This window comes from Taudactylus pleione, unplaced genomic scaffold (assembly GCF_031769625.1).
Source record: "Taudactylus pleione unplaced genomic scaffold, aTauple2 ptg000479l, whole genome shotgun sequence".
Classification (NCBI taxonomy): Eukaryota; Metazoa; Chordata; class Amphibia; order Anura; family Myobatrachidae; genus Taudactylus; species Taudactylus pleione.
In genome coordinates, this window is record NW_028284881.1 from 15567402 (window position 1) to 15591626 (window position 24225).

General features: G+C 42.1%; 1 protein-coding gene and 1 long non-coding RNA gene across 4 annotated transcripts in view; one reads left to right on the top strand and one right to left on the bottom strand.

Moving 5' to 3' along the window:
• Window positions 1–14521, top strand: part of SRRM4 (serine/arginine repetitive matrix 4) — a 178089-nt gene extending 163568 nt beyond the window's left edge. The window contains exons 9-13 of one of the 2 annotated variants that reach the window (XM_088449250.1): window positions 6632–6948; window positions 7490–7711; window positions 8487–8597; window positions 10823–10966; window positions 14060–14521. In XM_088449250.1, the coding sequence (XP_088305376.1) occupies window positions 6632–6948; window positions 7490–7711; window positions 8487–8597; window positions 10823–10966; window positions 14060–14318 (1053 nt within the window). In that variant the 3' untranslated portion in view covers window positions 14319–14521. The remainder of the gene's footprint in view (window positions 1–6631; window positions 6949–7489; window positions 7712–8486; window positions 8598–10822; window positions 10967–14059) is intronic. The other variant, XM_088449251.1, reaches the window with a different exon arrangement.
• Window positions 1–24225, bottom strand: part of LOC148503001 (uncharacterized) — a 61955-nt gene that overhangs the window by 6557 nt on the left and 31173 nt on the right. For both annotated transcript variants that reach the window (XR_015869953.1, XR_015869954.1), the window contains exon 3: window positions 6800–6941. This is a non-coding gene — a long non-coding RNA (uncharacterized LOC148503001). The remainder of the gene's footprint in view (window positions 1–6799; window positions 6942–24225) is intronic.

Sequence of the window (24225 nt, forward strand, 5' to 3'; positions counted from 1 at the left end):
AGGTTTGTTGATTTATTATCAGTTATGATGATTTTCTGTCATTAAGAAACTATGTGGTATATATACTAAAGGTCGATTTTTATTGATTTAAAATCGATGAAAATGAATCAGATTCAACTTCAATGTTGTGTTTCTGAGGTTATATCACAGATTTACTAACAGACAATTTTTGATTTGTGTTTTTATTAGTAAATATTTGATTTTTATCCCCAGAAACACAACTTAGATGTTGATCGATTTTAAATCAATCAAAATTTATTCAAATCTACCTTTAGTAAATATACCCCTAAGGGGTCCATTTATTAATAAATAATTGCGGTTTATTCCCCGCAAATATTTAGTATCCCCCAAATGTTTGAAGAGGGACTGCAGCAGATATCTCCGTTACCTGCTGCGATCTTTCCATTCCCACTGGCAGCCGCAACCCCAGTTTCTGCGATGCTGCCATATTGACCAACTTCTAGAATGCAATGAATTCCAAAATTTAGCCCCCACAGCTACTGCCATCTGAAGATAGCAGTAGCCCCCTGCAGCCCATGAGCTACACATGGCATAGGTAGCCGGAAGAGGGTTCCCTAGGTATCCTCCCACGGCATTGGCCGCAGCGCATGCATAGTCAGTAGACCGCCCATGCTCTGGAGTCCCAGCTCTTTTCGGAGTCTCTGGGGGTCATTCAGACCCGGTCACTAGCGCCGATGCACTCGGACCGGGTCGATGGCCCCCCACAGAGCATGCGCACGACGGCGCCGGCGCCGTCGTGCGCATGCGTGAGACCCGCTATGACCGACAGCGCCGGTCGTAGCGGGCCTCGATCCAAAGGGGGCGAGCTGTCGATGTTGATTGACAGCTCGCCCCGTTTGGAAGGCGGGCCGGGGGGGTGGCAGCCCAAACGGAGGCGTTCCCATGGGAACGCCTACCGTTTGGGGGAGGCCCCACTGACATCACTAGTGATGTCAGTGGAGAGCTTCCGGCTCAGACAGAGCCAGAAGCTCTCTGGGGCTTACGACAAGGGAGACCCTACCCTAGGGTCTCGTCGTAAGCCCCGATGGTCGCGATGGTCTCTGACCATCGCGACCATCACCGGAGCGGTCGTTAGAGCTGTGGGTGTTAACCCACAGCTTAACGACCGCAACAGAGGTGGGCGGTCAGGATGCAAGCGGCCGCCCAGTTTCTGAGCGACCGCTTGCATCCTCCGACCGCCTCTGAATGAAGCCCACTGTCCCTGCAGGTGTATTTGATACATCTGGGCGGTATGATCACATCCTTCAATGCGATCATGGGCGCTATTATCGCGCCCAGATCTCATTGCAAATGCGATCATTGATAAATGTGCCCCTTTTAAGTGATAAATATTTGATTAAAAATGATTTATTGTATTAAAAATACATATTCATCTTGTGTTATACATTTATTTCTTGTAGACCTGCAACAGTAGAATCAGTGAATGATAGTAACACATAGACACTTGCAGTACACATAAAACAGACATGAAGATTCTCTTCACCAGTATTGTGCAAAAAATGAATTGTATAACACATTTTCCCAATCCTTTGCAGTGTGCAGCATGTGAGGACACACTGGTAATAATAGGATGGGCGGCTTTAAGCACAATGGACAGATGAGTCATTCAAGAACAAAGTCATTACAGCAAATAGCTTTCAGCAACGCATCAAACTAAACACTAATTAAAATAACATGAATATAAAAAGCTGTAGATAAAGATCTGTACTCAGTGTATTTGTTCAGACAATTTCAAAACAAAAATGATCTGACAGATTGAGCAGCAGAAAATAACTTCACAAATGGCTGGATTTTATCAATTGACATACATATGTGTCATCATTCGTCTTTGCTGCAGTCGCACCAAAAAGCCTCTCTCCCGCATTTTATTTGTGTCTTTTATTGACGAAAATGCATCTAAGTCGCAATGCGATGTGACTAGGACACACCAGCAGACTGTGCTGATTAATTTGGTATATGACACTTGTATATCTGTGTGCAACTGAGTCTCTGTATGTGACACTTGTATATCTGTGTGCGACTGAGTCTCTGAGTCTCTGTATGTGACACTTGTATATCTGTGTGCAACTGAGTCTCTCAATCAGCATGCAAAGTGCTATGATGCAGTCTGCTGGTGCTTCCTAGTTGCATCGCATTGCGACTTAGATGCATTCTCGTAAAAAAAAAAAATGCCCGACTCTCAGACACGCAGTCAGCCGGGCCGGTGTTAAGGGGCGTGGCCTAATCACGGGAGGCGTGATCATGCCCCCTTAGGGAAAAAAACAAATACGGCGCTGTGGAGGGGGTGCTGTGAGCCCCTCAGCCCGATGCATAGCTAGTGGGGGGCACAATTAGTGTGATCGATCCCCCCACAGGCATAAGAGACTACTGCGGCTGTCTCCCAGTGTAGCCCACCACACAGCAGCGTGTGCTGGGCTGCTGTGATGTAAGTGGGAGGGGGGTGGTGCACAACCCGGGCCCCCACCTGGCCCCTCCAGCAAGCCCTGGAGGCTCCTCTTGGCGCCCCTGCCAACGCTAGCAGAGTTGCACGGGACCTGGCGGGTCACATGGAGAATTGAGGCTAGATGAGCAAGGACACATCTGTAGGCCCAGTACCGGGGCTGATGCAGAGCTGAACGTACTGTAAGTTGATTTGGTGAATGTGCCGTGCATGTTTTCACACTATGGCTGATCCGGAGTTGAACGTACACAAGTACAGGCAATGCACTGTCATATACAACCCAGTTTTTGGGCGTTTGCATGTAGGCAGAGTACAAAGAGGGATCTGCGGGCTATGCAGAGTTGTGAATACACAGACTGTAGTTACGTTGATTTATAGACTGATCTTTTGCATCCGGGATAAGGGTGATTCCAGTGCGCCCTGAGAATGATGGCAGCTATGAAACTATGCATAGTGTCCATCCAGCTTTTGTTGAACTACAAATCCCAGCATGCCTTGCATGGCCAAATAGCAAAACTGTTGCTGGGCATTCTGGGATGTGTAGTTCTACAACACCTGGGAGGCCACTTTTTGCCCGCCCCTACGCTCTAGATCAGGGGTCTTCAAACTTGGCCCTCCAGCTGCTGTGGAACTACACATCCCAGCATGCACTGCCACCTTTTTGATATAACAGCATGCTAAAACTATGTGCAGTGCATGCTGGGATGTGTAGTTCCACAGCATCTGGAGGGCCAAGTTTGAAGACCCCTGCTCTAGATTATATGCATCTGTTTCCATACACACAAATTGCGGGAACAATTCTGGTGACCTGCCTTTCGACTCTACATGGGCCCCATAGTTTATTTAGATAGATTGATGCAAAAGAAAAAAAAAAACTTTTACAGATGGAGTATAATTTAGTGCACCATTTTGTGCTTCCCCAAATATGCAGGGCTGCTAAACAGCCAAATCATTATCAGGTTGCCATATTTTACAAAACTAATATCTTAAAGAATATATTTTTGCGATTATCTGGTATTAGAAATAAATAGCAAATTTGTAAGAGGCTTCATTTACAAAAGTTTGAACTGAATGGACCTCTGTAACGATTTGTGAGAGTGTTAAACTGGCCACACATCTAAAGATTATCTGTCCAACCAGCCAACTAGTTGATTGGTTGGAATGAAAATCTGGGAAGGTATGGGAGTAACTGATGATCAGCAATTTGCTCCTAAATGCCAGAAAACAGATGAAAATGGTTGTCAGACAAGTTTGTTAAATGTTTGATCTAAAAAATTTGTTCAAAGAACAGTTTTTGTCCATTTTCCGGCGTTTGTTAGCAAATTTCTGATTGTCATTTGCTTTCATTCCTTACCAGATTTTCATTCCAACCAATCAACTAGTTGGCTGGTTGGATGTTAAGGCCCCCATACATCAGAGATTGATTGCAGCAATCGTGCAATTTGCAATCGATTGTGTATAAAAATCTTTCCCTTTTTCAATCGATTTCTGATTGCAGAGATCCCACAATCGATTGAAAAAGGTAAAGATTTTTATACACAATCGATTGCAAATTGCACGATTGCTGCAATCGATCTCTGGTGTATGGGGGCCTTAAGTTGGTCTAGTGTGTGGCCAGCTTTATACATTGCACAATTAGAGGGCAAGCAGGTGTGTGACAATCACCTGAAACCAACAGATAATCATAAATATCCATCACATTATGGCTGTGAATTAAATGCCTTTCTGTTAAAATGTCAGACATGGGCGCTGCAATACAACTCCAAGGCAGCAGGCTAATGTTAGTTGTAGGAAATCACATTGAAATATAATTTAGGTAATTTAAATATGACATATCTCATATTGTCCCTGGCTCACATTTATTACTTTAGAAACACCTTTCAACATAAGAGGAGTAAGATGTTTTAGTTACCTGGTTTCAAACACTTGGAAATATGTTTGAATGTAATTTTATAAAATGCAATAATCTCCTAACTGACTCTTTTAATAAATGATAAAATGCATACAATATAAATGTAGCAGCTTGCAGATTAGACCCCAAATAAGTATGGAAATATACGCAGAATGTTTTAGAGGGAACCATAAACTGTTTAGTAGGCTCTAAGATTGTGTCTTTTCACTTTCATATTTGATCTGTCCACCCATCTGATTTTGTGTGAGGTCAGGCAGTAGTGTGATGTGAAGAGGAGAATGGATGGAAGCAGGAACAGACTGTGAGTTAGTGGAAGGAGTAGGGTCTCGATATAAGAGAAGGCCTGATTCAGAGATGGACGGAATTGTGCAGTCACACACAAGTGGCTGTGCAATTCCTTCCATCTCAGATGCAAATGCAGAAGGAGTCAGACACCTCCTTGCTGCATCTGCGTGATCCCAGCGCTGCGGCTGAGGTGACGGCCTGGGATCCCAATTGAGACATTGTTGTCCCTTTGGCCAGGCTGCGGGGCCTGGCGGCTTGCGGGGCCAGGAAGTCTGTGTACCCTGGCCTCAGCACTCTCTGAAAACGGGGGTCCACCGCCTCCCAAACACTTCTGCCTGTCAATCAGGCAGAGGCTGGGGGAACGCCCTGCCGGGTCACATGACCCTTTGCACGTGCAGAGTATGAAACATCAGAGATATGCGCATCAGGTTAGCGTACATCTCTGAATCAGGCCTGAGAAACTGGTACAGGATGAGTATAGAGCTAAACCATACATCTATATTGAACAAGTTCATACACCCAACCTTTCTTACTGATGGCCAAAACTGACTAAGATTTTTAATGGCTCATGAAATTAATGACATTCTTATGTATCATTACTGTTTTCCATCAGTATGAGAGTAAGGACATGACTGCCGCCAAATGGCTGAGTGCTAGCAGGGGAGTGGGTATGATATATCGCTGGCCGCATGGCCGGCGGTTCGATTCCCGTCAGCAGCAGCCCGAAAGGAGCAGAGTGCGAAGCAGCGGAAGCCCGACAGCGCTGGAAATCCCGATCGTGGATAGGTAAGTATGTACTAACCTAACCCCCCTAACCCTAACCCTCCTTAGGGGTGCCTAACCCTAACTTCCCCTCCAAGTGCCTAACCCTAATCCCCCCCTCTGCCTAAACCAGGGGGGGTGCCTAACCCTCCCTCCCCCTAGCCTAACCCTCTCGGGGGGGTGCCTCACCCTAAGTCCCCCCCGGGAGCCCTAAACCTAACCCTCCCCCCCCCCCGCGCGGCTGTCCGCTCGCGGCGTCCGGCATCACTACGATCGGGATGCCGGGCGCCGGTCTCCCAGCATCGGGGAAATGCGGGCGTCTACATCTAGACGCCCGGCATTTTACCCATGCCGGGATAAGACAGACGGGAAGCCGGCTGCCAGTATTTAGGCAGTCGGCTTCCCGATTGCTTCCCCTAGCAGAGCCGTAACTAGGGTAGTGTGACCTGTGCCATGGCACAGGGCAGGGGGCACTGTTCGGGCCTTTCAGTTTTCTGTTTATTATCATTCTCACTTGTAGCTTCCTCTTATTTTATCCCCAGCATCTCCTGGCCCCCCCTATCTCTTCCCTGGCCCTTCCCCAAGAGGCCATGGTCCTTTTTTGGGTGTCATCTCCCTATTTAAATAATAGGGGGCACCACTGCTCTTCTTGGCACAGGGCACCAAAAAGTCTAGTTACAGCTCTGAGTGCTAGGTCTCCACTGCACAGAAAGGTGCTGCTTTATCTCTTTCCATATACTAATTAAATCTGTAGAACACACTGTGCACAATTGAACCTTATAACGGCTACATTAAATCTAACAATCCTCCTAGTCCCATTTGCCGTGCCAATGTTTAATCAGAGAGGAAGCTCATTACATTTACAGCAATACCTTTTTCTTTTTCACTCTCAGTCTTATTCTTCTTCTATGGGTGCATGCCAAAACTGTGCATGGTGTCTGTATCATTGCAGCTCTCACTGTCTGCAGACGCCTCTGTGGACTTTCTGTACAGATATTTTTTTTGTTTGTTTATTTTCTCCTATTTCTGTTTCATTTTTCCACTGCCCGCTTATTTGTTTTTGTTATCTTTTCTTTTCTGTTTAATAAAATATACAGTATACGGAGAATGATTAAAAGAAACACATTCTGAAAAGTGACTGTGGTGCTAACTGACATGTTGGAATACAAATGTTGGGTTCCACCTATGTCAACACTCTCTTGTGTTTTCAGATTTCCCAAACAGTCCCCGGCCTTTTGGTCACTGCAGAGAGTCATGGAGGCTGTCAGAAGGAAGTCACACATGAGTATGACTCAGGAAATGATTTGTGTTCCCCTCCCTCGATGCAGACGGGGGCTTCTGTGTTGAAGATCAGTCAGGACAAGGACAGCCCTACTCACCAGGGTTTTGGACATGTACCCTCCTCTGGGAAGACCCCAAATGGCCAGAGTGACAATATCTCTGACTCCGGAAATTCATCAGCCAGTTGCTTCTCTTTCTCAAAGGATTCAGCACTTGTTTTGGGAGATTCCCGGACACAGGCTAAGAGGTGAAGAGAAGTTGTATTATGACTTGCTTGTAAATATCCATGAGTTATAAATATAGGAGGTCTCACATAACCACTTAGTGTATTTCTCATAGTCATATGCAGCATATTCCAGCTCAATAAAATCATGCATTTTACTTTGTTACCCCATTGGTAGATTGTTAGCTATTATCTTCTGAATGTTACCGTAAGTTGTAAGTGGCCAGTTGTACCGTCCATCACTAAACCTACAGACCACGGGCCATGGCGGGAATGGAACCTCAGTGCTGTGAGGCAGTAATGCTGCCCATTACACCATCCGTGCTGCCCACGGGTGGTGTAATGGTTTATCACACATATATGCAGTTTCCATTTTAATTGTATTCAGAGATGTTATTGACAGACTAAAATAAAACAAATGATGTCTCATGTCTCTAACTTTGATGTAACACCGGAGCTGTACACACATTTTCTTTCCACCACAGCATCTTTCTTACCCATTTAGGAAAAGAAAAGTGAAATCGTTTGAATTATACGTTAAGAGATGGGTCTGATTCTTTTGCAGAGATCTGTCCTCATGCCTGGGCTGTCTGGAGGAACACAAGAGCGTCTCTGACTTATCACCTGACAGAAACTCCTTACACAGTCGTCGATCACGGAGCTCATCATACAGCAGCACCAGGTCTTACTCCCACAGTTCAAGTCATTCCATCAGCTCTTACTCATCGCACTGTAGGTCATCTTTTGGCAGAAAGTCACGGAGCAGGTCTAGTTCTTCAGGTGCAAGGTAGGCCTCCGGTTAAGTTTAATCATATATAAAATATGTCAAATATATCTGTAAATTCTGTAACTAAGCCGCATGGGGATTCTGAGTACTGTTTTTTGTGCATTTAAAGGAATGCAAATTATTAAAGAATCGACTCATTGTTAAATGACACACCTCACACATACCTCAGCGACCCGGCAAACCAATGTCCCAACAATGTGTTGTATCAATATATAGGGCCAATTGTAATAGGGTGACAGTTAGAAAATGTGAGAGTTTAGCAGTACACTTTTTAAACTCGGCCAATGTAATAGAGTCCGAGAACATGCAAACTCACAAGTTTTTTTACTCAAAAAGCTCTCATAGTTTAAACTCTCATCCAGATGTTTTCCCATTTTGAAGATAAAACTCAACCACTGTGAGAGTTTACTGCTAGGGGTCACTATTTGCAGTGCCGGCTCCCTCACTGTGCCAGGAGAAGAGTGCTGCATGTAATGCTACAGTGTAGCACCTGGCTTCTGTCACTGAGGAGGAGTTGGCACTTTGGTGTCACTCCTCGGCGGGTGACACTCGGGTGCGGCCCACAGACCCCACACTCCCCGTGTGATGCCACTGGAGACCTTATTGGGTATCCAGCCCTGTTCTCTTTCCCTGATGAAAGATAATCTGAGAAATGTATAACTCAACTAAGGGCGTGCTCTAAAAGTGAAACTAAGCCAGACTATTCAGTGAGGGTTCTTTGCTCATTCCCATCCCATTTGTACAATTGTCACATTATCTTTATGTCTCTCTGCAGATCATACTCGAGATCTCCCAGCTATTCTTCAAAATCTGGAAGGAAGAGCACTGGAAGTAGAAGTTCACGAGCCCGACGGAGTCCCAGTTACTCTCATTATAGTCCCAGCAGGTAGTAAATTACATTTACATATTACAAAATACAAAAATGCAAGATACTAGGTGGGCCTATTAATATCTTGCTCTCTAATTCTAAGGTTATAGAGGTAAAGAATATGTTTTTCCTGGCATGTGCATAGCTATAGTGGGTGCACGGGTTGGTATTGCTATGGGGCCCAGGGGTTTACGTAGCCCAAGAAACAGGTCATTTAGTTGTCTGTCAAGTTTCCCAGTAAGCGTGCCTGTTGCCTGGCCTGAAAAGGGGGACTCGTCAGCGCTTATATAGATATCAATCTTTGTCTCTCCCTCTCAGTAAAGCTCTACACTGATATGATCCATCTCCTGCTCTCCCATTTTGCCCCCACAGACACAGCTGAGTTAATCTGTGAGCCCATATAGTTGGAGAATCAGCTTCTCCTTAATTATAGCTTTTGTGAAATGAGCTGAGGGACAGGGTTGATTAGGACTGTCTCAAAAAGGGACAGTGTGCTGAAATTAAGACATTCTCCACTCAAAATGGAATTTCCTTCATTAGGAAGTGTCTCCCTCAGGAGCCGGTTGGTCCCGATGCTTTCTCTTCTGTCTTTACACTCACTGTAAACTGAATTCTTCTCAGCCCTGGCGGACCTGCAGATGTCCTGCTGCCATGTAAAAAAGGATTGGGGTAAAAGTGAGAGTAACGTAATTAACTCTGACACTTGGACAGAGAGGTGCTGTAAAAGGGGGTACTACATGTGGTAGGAAGAGAAAGAGAAAAATAGAAGAAATACAGAAGTCAAGAATATTCTGGTGAAGAGTAGTAAAAGAGAGTGAGACATACGTGTACCGTTACATCCCGCATGGGTCAAATGGAGGATCGGGTGCAGGGAGCAAGGGCGGAGGGGGTGCTCTTATGGGAGAGCCAAAGGGCCCAGACCTGAGCAAATGTCTGGCCTTTACCATAGTCGCGATATGCCAGATATGGGATTTTAGAACAGAGAAGGATGGAGGAAGATGATTCATCCAGATACAAGCTATTAGGTTTTTAGCAGTGACTAATATGTGGGAGTCCAATTTGACAGAAGGTTTGCAAAGGTCAGGAGGGGGGTAACATAAGAGAAAGATACACAGATCCTTTGGTATCTGGGATTCAATAAAATATTCAGGAGGGTATGGACAGCTGTCCAGAAAGGTTCAAGCACAGGACAAGTCCACCAGACACGGGATAGGGTACCCCGGTGGCCACAGTTTCTCCAGCAGAGGGACAAAGCAGAGAGGAACTTCTGGGAGAGCCTAGCTGGGGTATAGTACAAGTATTAGTATTATTTATATGATCTTTCTCTAAGGCAGGTGGAAATGAAGCATTTGGCAATAGCTAATCTCATGTCTTCCCAGACCTTCTAATCAGGCGGTGGAGCCAAGTTCTGTATCCCAGGACATTTCATAGGGATTTTGATCAGGGATGGCAGCATCAAGGAGGATGTCATAGACTTGATATATTATGACTTTTGGACATAGGACAATATTTACAGAGATGTGAGAATGCAGAGAAGTGAGATCTGAGGCAGGGATCTGAAAAAGTGGCGTATTTAAAAATATTTAAAAGAGTTATGGTATGGGCAGAAGCTTTCAATTGGAGGGCTGGGAGAGGAAGTGATAGCCCATGTGAACTGAAATCAGCAGCAAATTTAAGTGACACTGCAGCCCAAGGTTTCATGCGGCTAGTATGTAATCCTGGGGGAAAATCTGGATTATACCATTTGGGAGTAAGTGGAGAGTCAATAGAGATGATAGAAAATTTGAGTATAGAGTCTATAATTTCATAAATGATTTAAGGGTCGGAGGTAGACTAGAAGAGGGAGGCCTGTGTTTCTTTTGTAGGCCCCATAAGGAGGATAGATCTGGGTGGGTTTATACAGTTGGACTCAATTTTATGCCAAGATGGCGTCCTAGGAGGGGAATAGGAGGAGGCAATTTGGGAAAAATGCGCAGCTAGGTAGTAGAGTTGATATCAGGGAGTCCTCTGACTCCCCTAGAATGAGGCTTTTAAGAATATTAGAGGATAGCCGTGGGTGGGGGTTTACCATTTCAAATAAAGCAGGTAAGAGATTGCTGGACTTTATGGAGGATGGAACGGGTAGGTCTAGAAGAGATAGAGCCAGTTGGAGATGATATTCATTTTGACAGCTATGATGTGCCCAGGTAAGAGATGATAAGCCACTTTGAAGAGCACAATTGTAACCTAATTGTTTCCCACAGAGATCGAGAGCGAAGCAGTAAAAATGATTCTGCCGAAAAGGAGACACGCAAAGGAGCTCACAGGAAGAGACGCAGCTCCTATTCTCCTATGAGAAAGCGCAGGAGAGATTCCCCAAGTCACCTGGAAGCAAGAAGGATCACTAGGTATAAAGCACAACCAATAGCACACACAGTAAATACAAGTACTTGTTAAATACTTGACAACTTCATATCAATCCAATCCAATATCAATCCAATCCAATCGATGGTAAGAATGTTTAGAATGTCGACTTTTAGAATGTCAACAGGTTCTGCATTATTGACAGTGACAATGTTAACATGAACTTTAGGCCAACAATCAATATGTCATCATGCAAAGTGGTTGAAATTTTGGCATGTTCACATACCTCCCAACATGACACATTCCAGGAGGGGCAACATGCTCTGCTCCTGGGCTTCCCACATAATGTATGATTGCCATCACCTGTGGGGAAACACCTTTATCATCAATTAACTAGTACAACACAGGTGACAGCAATCATAAACTAAGAGAGAAGTCCAGGAACAGAACATTTTGTCCCTCATGGAATGGGTCATGTTGGGAGGTATGTGTTCATAATGTTGACATTTAACCTGTCGAAACTAGATTGTCAACATATGGTTTATTGCTTGTTTTTAGGGTTAGAGATTGGGTTAAGATTAGGCTAAAATAGGTAAAAAACCATGGTTTTGACATGTTAACCATGTCGACCTTTTTGCATGTTCACATATTGGTCGTTTACCTAAAGTCCATGTTGACATTCTGACTGTCGACATTCAGAACCTGTATGTTGACAGGTTCTGAATGTCAACGTTTTATACCATACCGCAATATTTTCTATTGATGAAAATGTACGCAGACATGTATTGTTATAAATGTTTATTATTATTATGTCAAATGAATATGACAATTACTATTTGGCACTATAAAGGAAGAATAGGAGGCTCACCCGGACTAAGGGCCTGATTCAGACTTGGGAATAGAGAGAGATATCTCTCTCAACTGATCATCTTGGTGAAACCATGCTGCACTGCAGGTGGGGCAGATTTAAAATGTGCAGAGAGATTTAGATTTGGGAGGGAGGTGTCCAAACTGACATCTAAATTATAGAGTAATAATAAAGCTGTGCAGTATTTGTGGGCTACATGCAAAAGCAGCCAGTATTTACCCCACATGTAAAATAATATATGTATTTACATCCCTTGCATTGCAATATGGTTTGTCCAGGTTCACAGTTAAGTGCTATCTCTCTCTCTATTGCCAACTCTGAATCAGGCTCTAAGGGCCTGATTCAGAGCCACTCGTAAGTGGCAGCTCGTTCGCTCCGAGCGATGTTTGCCCAACTGCGCATGCGTACGGATCGTTATACGCATGCGCGAACCAGTCAGTGCGGCCGAAATTCATGTGCTTGCAAAATAGCGAATGCCTGCTAATTTGAGTGACAGGATGAGGCGTATGTGGGTGGTAACAGGGGAAGGTGCTTGAAAACGGGGAGTGGAGATCCGATCGCAGGCATGCTTAAAGGTCAAAACGGGCGTTTTATGGGTGTGCATATTTAAAACAGCAGCGTCATTGACCACGTCACTGGGTTATTTTATAGCCAGAACTGCTCGCAAAATTGTGGTAGCAAAAACCAACCACAAGAATAGCGAGCAGCTCATACCCTGTTCGATGTACTCGATTAATCTAATAAATAGCGGACATGACGTAGGATGCGAGCGGACAGGGGGCGTAGTTTCCCAAAAAACTACCGCAAGTTTTGTTCGCTCGTTCAGACCTAGAGGCGTGAACAGACCGCAAACAGCGAACGGTTCATTTGAATAGCCACCCCTATTTTCTGGATGAGCGAGCGCAAATAGCGACCGGCTCTGAATCAGGCCCTAAGCTCTTAACAACACCACCCCTTCATATCTCTTAAAAGCTCAGCCTGCAATACTCTACCCCAGGAGTTCCCAACCAGTCCTCAAGGCACACCAACAGTCCAGGTTTTAAGGATAGCCATACCTGAGCACAAGTGTCTTAATTAGTACTGCAGTTATTTTGATTTGACCATCTGTGTTCAAGCATGGATATCACTAAAACCTGGACTGTTAGTGTGCCTTGAGGACCGAGGTTGGGAAACACTGCTCTACCCCATGACCTGTTATGTCTGCCTCAGGCCTGTGTCTGACACCATCTCTGATAACCACCTCTCACTAAAACCTACAAAACTTCTCTCATGCCCAATTATAGAAATGACCTAATATGTTATATGTCAGCCTTCAAATCCTTAAATACTCTGCTCCCACTTATACTATTTCCACTGGTACACCCTCACAACTGTCCCAGTCTCTGTTCCTTCGCTCTTCTTATTTAGGCTGAACCATTTTTCCATTAGATTGGAAGCTCCTTTGTGAGCAGGGCCCACCCTACCCATTGTTTCAAGTCGACTTTTATTTTGTCTACCTTATACAGCAAACGTCATGCCAAATATATATCATAGTATTGTGTGTTAAAATGTCACCCCAAAATATTTTTACTACATTTCTTAACCATGATGGAGCACATTTGAGGGAAACACATTCATCCATTCATTAATTGGTATCAGGAGACAAAAGACCATGTAAAAACCGCTATGTTTGGCTAGGGTCAGAACACGCTTGAGTCATCCTTATTTAGGAGTCTATTTAATAAGCCTTGGATGGAGATAAAATTGAACAGACATAAAGTACCAACCAGCCAACCAACTCCTAACTGCCATTTTTCAAACAGCCTGTGACATGGCAGGTAGGAGCTGACTGGCTGGTACTTTATCTCCGTTCATTTTATCTCCATCCAAGGCTTAGTAAATTGACCGCTTAGTTCTAGATGTTAATGTTTTTTTACATTTCTTATTGTCTATATATAATATTTGTTTATCGACGTCATGCCTATGTTTCACGCCCCAGCATCTGGTCAAAAACTATAAGGAGCGATCATATATATTTTTAATACTAGTGTAATCTCAAAAAAGAATGTATCTGGCACAACTAATACCTCCCAATAATTTTGAGATTAGTAATAATAATAACTCAAGATTTTCCAGCACAGGAAACTAGCAATGTGGATTCTAAATATAGACAGTTCTCACAATCAGACCTGTCCTTACATGGCACTTGTGACCTAAAGCAACTTGGCATGCCAGCTATGAAAATCCATCGCAAGCTGTGCTAATGTGTCTGTCATTCTTCTTCACACAGTGCCCGCAAGCGTCCCATCCCATACTACCGGCCTAGTCCATCTTCCTCCAGCAGTGCCAGCAGCACCGCTCCTTGGTACAGCCCCAGAAGCAGGTCCAGGAGTCGCAGTTACATTAGTCACAGAAGCAGTCGCAGCCGGAGTTCAAGCAGTAGGAGAAGCAGCAGCAGGGACTGGAACCGAAGCTCCCGGGAAAACAGCAGGAGCCGCAGTCAAAGCTGGAGCCGAAGCTCTGATTCCTGTGACAGCACCAGGCGTTAAGACTGTCCTGAAACTTCCAGGGCCTCCATGTTATTCATACAGCGCTCTGCAGCAGGGCTACTCAATTATTCATCCTGAACATCATGTCCACTCGTATTTAAAAGCTTCTGATAGTCAGATACACTGCAGTTTCCCTTTACAGCTATGTACTGGACTGTCACTGAGTTACATTGGAAAACAAGAAGAAGCACCCAGAATCTTCCTTTCTTACAGGCTGACTGCTAGTTGAGTGACCAAACACATCTATCTGTCAGTCATTTGGGGTCCCTATAACTCCCTGACCCCACATGGAATGCCAGGCATGTGACTTTGTCACCACTCAGATGCTAGATGTCAAATTAACTCTCAGCTGTCAGTGACCATTAAAGCCCATGAATACTGTCTCCAGTCCAGCAAGTCATCCCTTGCAGGATAAACTGGTCTAATAACAATTACTTGTTCCAGTTTCGTATGACAGGGTTAAAATGTCTTTCTCCCAAATGAGATGGCAGCTGTTAAACATGCAGGATTGCAGCTAGACAGCTATCTTCCCATACATACTATTTTTCCTGCCCTTTATAAGAAATGGTTTGTTTTGACATCTGAAAGGCAGGCAGGTAAATGTCTGGAGTGAGATGTATGTTTCACACATATGAATATATTGCCATTAGTCATCTGGGCTGCACTAACCTGGTGACCGTGTCCCCACATTTTTACATGTTATTTATGTAAGTTAAAGACAAAATTAATTATTGAGTTTGGAAATGAGGCAAAGATAGTCCTGCATCTCATAAGCAATCTGTGGTACTGCTGTTTGTTTATGGTTATTGTTCATTTATATAATGATAGCCATGTGACATGTCTCAGACATCATTCTCGTCTATAAGCAGTGGCTGTCTGTAGGGGCTGCAAGAGTGGGTGTAGGGGATGGGTGCAAAGTACTCAGGCCTTCTTTAGGCAACTGCAGGAGATGAATTATGGTGGGATGGTGGAAGACACTGCGGCTCAGGCCTCATACTCTCACATCCATGGCCCTACTGATTACAAGTGAGGGAAAGGAAGTCATTGGATTTTGGTCTCATAATCCCTGGAATAAAGAGTTTGCTGAGCCTGGGATCCAATTACTGCTCAATACATCCCTGTATAATACAATATAATACACTGGCAGGCAGCACTACTATAGTGATAACAATAGGTAACTATTTAATGATAACACTTCTAGGTGAGGCTGAGAAATAGCCAATAACTAGAAGTCACTATAGCCAGACTGTGCTATAGTAGTATAGAAAGTCATTGAGATGGAACAGAACAGACTATAGTATGGCTGCAGGGAGAGGATACGGTACATTGATGTTTTTAGATTTATAAAGTTGTCTATGTATTTATTTAATATTTTTTATTACTATTATTATTACTATTATTATTATTATTATATAAATTCAGGGAATTTTAAATGACAGTATTAGTGGTTTCACAAATCCAACATACTAAGATTATAAATGGGAAGCATATATAGTTTGTATCCAAAAAAAGACAAAATATAGTATAAATAATTAAGATAAATAGGAATAATCTGCGAAGAATAAAGACAATATTACTAATTAGCACAGAGATGCATGTCCTTATACACTATTGCAGCAGTCGTGCAAAATAACCCCTCTCAGCGCACCGGGTCCCGTGCGACTCTATTAGCACCGAGCATCTTTGTCGGACGAAAAATGTATCTTAGTCACAATGTGATGTGACTAGGACGCACCAGGAGACTGTGCTGGTTAGTCTGATATGCGACACTTGTATATATGTGTATGACTGAGTCTGAATCTGTATTCAAAGTGCTACCATGCAGCGGCCACACCAAGCTTCGTATACAGACTCAGTCGCACACAGATATACAAGTGTCACATATCACATTAATCAGTGCAGTCCAGTCACACACAGATATACAAGTGTCACATATCACATTAATCAGTGCAGTCCAGTCACACACAGATATACAAGTGTCACATCACATTAATCAGTGCAGTCCAGTCACACACAGATATACAAGTGTCACACATCACATTAATCAGTGCAGTCCAGTCACACACAGATATACAAGTGTCACACATCACATTAATCAGTGCAGTCCAGTCACACACAGATATACAAGTGTCACACATCACATTAATCAGTGCAGTCCAGTCACACACAGATATACAAGTGTCACACATCAAATTAATCAGTGCAGTCCAGTCACACACAGATATACAAGTGTCACATATCACATTAATCAGTGCAGTCCAGTCACACACAGATATACAAGTGTCACATATCACATTAATCAGTGCAGTCCAGTCACACACAGATATACAAGTGTCACATCACATTAATCAGTGCAGTCCAGTCACACACAGATATACAAGTGTCACATCACATTAATCAGTGCAGTCCAGTCACACACAGATATACAAGTGTCACACATCACATTAATCAGTGCAGTCCAGTCGCACACAGATATACAAGTGTCACACATCACATTAATCAGTGCAGTCCAGTCACACACAGATATACAAGTGTCACATATCACATTAATCAGTGCAGTCCAGTCACACACAGATATACAAGTGTCACACATCACATTAATCAGTGCAGTCCAGTCACACACAATAGACAAGTGTCACATCACATTAATCAGTGCAGTCCAGTCACACACAGATATACAAGTGTCACATCACATTAATCAGTGCAGTCCAGTCGCACACAGATATACAAGTGTCACATATCACATTAATCAGTGCAGTCCAGTCGCACACAGATATACAAGTGTCACATATCACATTAATAAGTGCAGTCCTGGTGCGTCTTAGTCGCATCGCGGATCGCGCTAGTAGGGAAGTACAGGACCTGGCATCTCGTGCCACATGGCGTATTGTGACTAGGTGTATGAGGACACGTCTGTAACACAATATCTGTACTGAGACATAATAATTCTATTATCTTTATTCTTTAAAGCCCCTTGACTTTGGATACAACATATTTCAGGGAAAATGTCGATTCTAATGAGTTCTAGTGCAATTTACTTATTGTGTCTGTGTCTGAGCCACTAAAAGAAAGTGTGATAGACTGAATGCTTCATTTGAATTAGGCCATACTGCTTCAGGCCTAGCTAAATTTACTAAAGAACACTCTATGTAGAACAGTGCACGGCAGTTATCCGCGTATGAATGTGAGCGCACTTCTGTTCATGCAGTTCTCAGATTACAGTCCTTTATGGCGTGGCGGTTGTTACAATGTTTGCACTTGCTAAGGGTACTACTTACCCACATGCCATTTACCTCCTTGATAAATAACTAGCTACAACATTCGGTCCTGATTTAATAACGAGTGATATTCTTGTTATCACATGTTACTAATCATAAATGGTGCTCCATCCAATTAGCTCATGTCATTTTTCAAACAAAGCCTGTAAAATGACAGTTAGGAGCTGATTGGTTAGAGCACCATTTAAGAGTAGTAACGAGGGATACTATACTAAGCATATCACTCATAATTACATTAGGCCCTTAGTAGGAAACTTAACACTTCTTGTTTCAGCCCGAATCCACTATTCTACTAAGTCTATTCTTGTACTAAACAGCATATTGAACATTGTAGGTACCATCTTGTGTTCAGATAACTCATCAAGCATTTGCCATGTCCTCACTATATTAACTGTTATGTGGAGATGGGTTCCAACTGTATATACGGAGATGGGTTCCAAATATCCCATATATGTATGAGCGTTATATGGATGGACAGGGGTGGAATTATTTACCCTTGTTAATTAGTGCTTCCTTTCCAGTTTAGTTGCTATAATTTATACTATATAATAATCAATATGCTTTCTTCATTACTACTACTGTAAACATTGCAAATCAAACTTTATGCATAGTTACTAACTAACATTCCACACTTTTTTACCTGGAACACTGCGGCCTAGGCAGCACAGCCACATTGCTTCACTGCCTCAGCGGTCCCTGGCGTACTACAGTCCCTATAATTTCCTTATCCTGTATTTTTTACTGAATTGGATATTTTTTAATACTGTTTATTAACCCCCATTTACATCTAATGCTGGGCACACACTATACAATTATCTGTCAGATATCTGTCCAATCTGGCTGGTTGGAATGAAAACCTGGTAATGTATGGGAGCAAATGACAATCAACCATTTGCTCACAAACACTGGAAAACAAACAAAAATGGTCGTTCAGGCAAATTGGTTAAATCACACATATTGAACCAATTTGAACAATTGTTTTTTATCCGTTTTCCAGTGTTTAAGACCATATGATCAACTGTCATTTGCTCCCATACATTACAAGGTTTTCATTCCAACCAGCCAGATTGGACAGATATCTGACAGATAATTGTATAGTGTATGTCCAGCATAAGAAGAATAGAGGATGATTTGCATCCAGCATGCAGAAAATTTAAATTCTATTGTACTGATGGTCCATGCGGAGGAATAGGGACATTTCCAGCAACACATTTATAAAATCTGGGACAGTATTTGGCAATTAGAAACAGCTAGCAAATATCTTTAAATGTTGTAAGCCATTTAAAAGACCAAAACAATAGTTGTTGGAAAATACCCAGCGGTTTACATAATTATTTTTAATGGGTTAGTTGTCTCAATGAACATAAGTTTTCCAAAGCCACTGAACCAAACTGGTAAAGAATTAAAAATATAAATGTGAAATTGTAGAACAATTCACAAAAGACTAATAACTGCACCTTTACCAGATTTCATACAGTCTACAAGAATTACTGACACGCTGATAATACTGTTGGGCATTACACTCTGCTTCCATGAGTTTACATAGTGCTCTTTCTAGTGTCCATACTACGGTAGGAAAATCACAAGAGCTGTATATCTGTTTTTGTATTTTTATTTATGTTCTTCATGTTCTGAGAAATAATTGTTCAGTATTAGATGTGTTGCTCAAGCAATGTACGCAGGAACCACTAATATGAACAAAACGGTTTCTAGAGTGATGCAGCTAATAGGCCTGTAATATAATTCTAGAGCTTTTTTTATTCACTGAATGAAAAAGATCATGATAGAACCATAAGGGGCCTGATTGTGAGTCAGACGCTCTGCTGGTCAGATGCAGTTGAGTCATTTTTTTCTATGGCATTTGCGTTGCACTGCTTGTGTGTCCAGAGTCTGTGCGCACAGAGTTGCAGTACAATTAAGATGCACAGTCTCAGAAATGACTTCAATGATTTGAGCGTTCCTGGTTGGTGACTGGGAAGTGGCTATGAGGATGCACAGAGATGGTTCATCTTATGGGCCCTATTATGGGAGTGTCGTAGGCATGTTGCGAACTCAGATGCATAATCTGTCACACTGCAGGCCATATACTTATAATCGCCACCTCGCATGGGGTTGGTGCAAGTTCCGATGGTACTGTTTAATGATGCACCAAGCAGTATATGAGTGGGCATCAGGCCTTGCACATTCAGGCACATGCTTGTACACCAGGGAAGGGCGTGTAGCAGTATTTGCATAAAGTCACTGAAGCAGTACCAGCAAATGATGCAGACACGGATGCAGCTCTCAGTTCAGAATCAGGCCCAAAGAGTGACATAAATTCAGAACTCTTCTGGTCACATGAAATCAGTCCCTACATTGTAATACAAACCGTGATATCTGATTTGACTTCTAATCTACTATTCTACTAATTTCTATATCTGGATTTCCATAAGAAAACAACAGTTGTGTTTGTTCATCCTACCCTTCCACTTATCTCCCTTATATTCATACATGTCACTTAATCTAGCTGTGTTATCATGCTTCATGTAGGTTTGGCTTTCATACCTTTAGAGGTGTTGCATCACGGAAGTTATAATTAATTGGAGATCAAGATCAGGGAGTTTGGTGGTTTCTGTATCAGGATTGGGCAACATAATTGGATATTCAGATCTAGAAGTACGGTGATTGCCCATTTCATGTCTACATAGTAATAAAGGTAAATCATTATTAGACAATAATATAAAAAGCCATGCAAGATCTCATGCTCTCAGACTAGTAATGATGGATGGGTAATGAACCCTTCCTTACTACTTAGCCACGATTTTAACTGACCATGTGGAATTGAACGTGCCGCACCGTAGGCTGAGCTTCTCTCAGACTTCTCTTCCACTGGCTGCTATAAGTGCTGCTCTACTTTTATTTATTCAAGTTGTATAATTATTTGACTTTGGGTAATTTTTATTTATTTATTTATGTTTGCTTTTACATTTAGGTATTTCTTTTATAATGAATAATAAGAAATGTGTTACATTCAATATGTAAGTTTATGTGCAGAATTGTCATGGGATAATGTAAACGGTATGCAGAATTAATATAAAGATTTGGATACAATTTTCACTTTTGTTTGCTGCAGACTTAAGAATTATCACTAAGATTTAATCACTTTTTTGTGTTATGACTTTTGCATATTCTTTTTCTTATAAAATACATAGACCCAGATTACACACACGTAAGGGTCCCACACACACAGTACAGTTACACATAGTATCCTGCGGAAGTATTTTGCCGCTTCTGGTCTTCTTTAGAAGCTCAGCTGTTCCTTGAATACAATGGTAAATACAATTTTTGTTTTATTTAATGATAATACTAATATGTGTGCTAATGTATATACTGTATATTTATACATGTATATACAGATGTGTCCAACTACACTGTGGCTTCAGTGGAGCCAAAGAATCCCATTTAGCGACCCATGTCCTGGGTGACTCGGCACACCAAGCGACTTTCTCACTCAAAATGTGCATCTTATTCACATAAATAAAAAAGCTGGAAGTGACAAAATTACTTTGCTACATTACACTAATCAATTTGATGTGTGACATTTGTACATCTGTGTGCGAATAGTCTGAATCTGTGTAAGAAGGGCTCTGATACAGCGGCTGTGGCTCTTTCTTACGCCAGGTTCCGTTGCGACTTTGCATGTTTTCAAAACTAGTTCCTGTGCGGTTAGTCACAGCCCAGTGGCTCTCGTACACTGTGAGTGGTGTTTCGCTGCGTCTGCAATGCAAGTAAGATACAATTAAAGAAAAAGCTGGTACGCTACACCTCTTAGAGTGGATAAGTCGCGTCCGCGTTTCTCGACGTATGGCATATTGTTGCTACATGTATGAGGTCACATCTGCATAGTATAGTATATGTAATTTAGTGCTGATTCTAGTATCCAAGTACATGGAATCCAATTACTGACTTGGGGACCTAGCACAAAAATGTGTAAGGTGTAACACATAAATGGATGAATTAGATACTATTATTCCAAAGTACAATCTACCTTTATAGCATGTCAATATCACAAACAAAAATAATTTTGTAGGAGAGCTTTAATTTCCCCAGCCTGATGTGTTACAGAACGCTTATTGTATTAATTTCTGTATTAAGCTTTTGAGGACCCTATGGATAAGTGAAATAGTATTTATATATTTATGTATTTATTTATTTTCTTATGTCTCAGTTCTGCTATGTATTAAAATGATCATTCATTCCTGCAACTTCACCAGTTGCCACATGCGCACCACTAAACTGTGTGAACTGTGCCAGACATGAGCAGATACATAACTAAATTTCATGGTCACTTAGTTCAGCTGGATAACCACAGCGTGAGTGGTACAATTAAATGATGCATAGCGTCGATACAAAAGGAGCAATATTGCACTGAATAAAAAAGGCAATTACAAACATTATGTGTATGCACACCTGTCAGTGTAGATGAACAGCCCATTGTGTGTCCTACCCCCCTTGCATCCATGAGTCAAGGCTGATGGAGAACAAATCTTTCATCAAGAACTTTACAAAGCTCTTCATGACTTCTCTACGCATTTAATCTGCTCAGAGACAATGCAAATTGTAAATACGTCATGTTGATTTTTCTCTGGTAGTGAATGTTTTACTGAAAATGTTGATGTCTATGTGTGTTGAATTTCTGGACCAATATAATTTTGCTATGCATTGTATATAAGGAGATGAGATAAAAGGAGTGTATGTAATATTTATTTCATGTATTTATAGTATAGTGTTGAAATTAGTGTGTGCTACATTAGACTATATTACGCACACCAGGAATACATAAAAGGTCAAATTTACTTTTCTGGTATCCTTAGTGCAGCTAATTTAAACTAAGGTATAGGGACCTATTTATCAAGCCAAAATCATGCCTAAATGTCTGTTCTGCATGATTAAGACTTTTTTTTCATATCGAGGCCTAATTCAGCGATGTATAGATCCTACATTGCGCATGTTCAGTTCTCGTTCTGCAGTGCCCCTTAAGTGTTGCAGCCTTTTAGGGACGTGGACTATGGCTGCGACGGACAGTGTTCTGGAAACCGTGGGTGTGTCAGCCCCATTATCGAAGCGTGCCGAGGCCAGTGGCTGCTTCTTCCGACGCAGCTTCACTGCCATTGGTAGCATGAGGACACTGCCCATCCTGAGCAACCTTAGGGTTACTCAGATGACCGATGTTCACGCAGAGTGATCCAATGCTGCATCTTTGGACTCAGCCCTCGGATCTGCGATGCCAGCAGTAGGCGTCTTTTACACCAGACGCCTCCTGCACCATTAGCATAATTTCACACAGCCACTGCGAACAAAGACGCTGCGGCTGTGGCAAAATCATATATCTCTGAATCAGGCCCATATATAAAACACAGGAGGCAGCAGTCCCCATTATTGTCAATAAAGACTTTGATCTGGGTTAGCGTGCCAAGTTCAGAAAAGCTGAGCTTTTAAGAGTTGGGCCTCAATAGCTGCTTCCATCTTGGCAGACATTTTAGTCTCTGGGGAGAGCATCTCTGGAGAGGCATCCTCTGATGAATCCTTCCACTCCAGGCTCCTCCTCTTTTCATTGTATCGCAGGGCTTTTGTTATGGCTACATATGCGCAATAAGAAAGCCAGGTCTGAAGCAAAGTGATATCACATTACTAAAGACTCCACCGGGACAGGCTCTTATAGGGACCGCTGTCCTGGGATAATTGTTTTGTTAAACTTCTCCCCAAAACAGTCTGTTTTCTCCACAAACAGCAACAATAACAGATGATACAGTAATTATCAGGTGCATTTTATGAATATTAATAAATAGGCCCTCTAAAGTGGTTTAATTGGATATACAGTATTGCAGCAGTGTTTAACCCGGAGAAGACTTTTCTTGTACCAAACACTTTATTGTTTGTTTTGCCCAGACCACTATATTGTTTAAGAAAAATTGAATAGTGTATCAAACATATTGTGTTTTTGCAGAAAGTAGAATTAACATACTGGTAAAAGAGAACAAAAATCACTTCTTTGCTGCTCCATGAACAAAGTTAACTAAGCAATATGTCTGTGATCTAGGTCCTTGGTCAATACAAAAAAAAAGACATTAAAGTAATTTGGGGATTTTATTCTATTATTTCCTTTTAGAACACAATACAATAAGACAGCACTAGGCAACCAAGGAACATTCCTTAATTGCTGTCTACAATAAATACGGACTGGTAGAAAGGTGGTTGTGCATTCAATAGCTTACAATCTGGGTTAAACACTCCTGCAAGTAACCATTGTACTGCACAAGTGGATTGCTATTCATTAACAATCTATTGGGTTAAAAGAAGTAAATTTTTAAAGCAATTGAAGTACAGTAGATGTGATGGTTTCTTGTTCCTGGACATGTGATTTGAGGTTACAGCTCTCCTATCTGTAATCTATGAGAATAACACATTTTTCCTCTGCTATTACATTTGGGATGTACTCCTATCATTAGCAGGGGAGATATTTATTATTAATTTGATATCATTGTACAGTGCTAAAAACCATGTCGTGTTTTAAACCTTCTCTAGTATTTCATTTGTTAATATGACCACACACATTGAAAATAAAGCATTCGTATGATATGACATTTGCC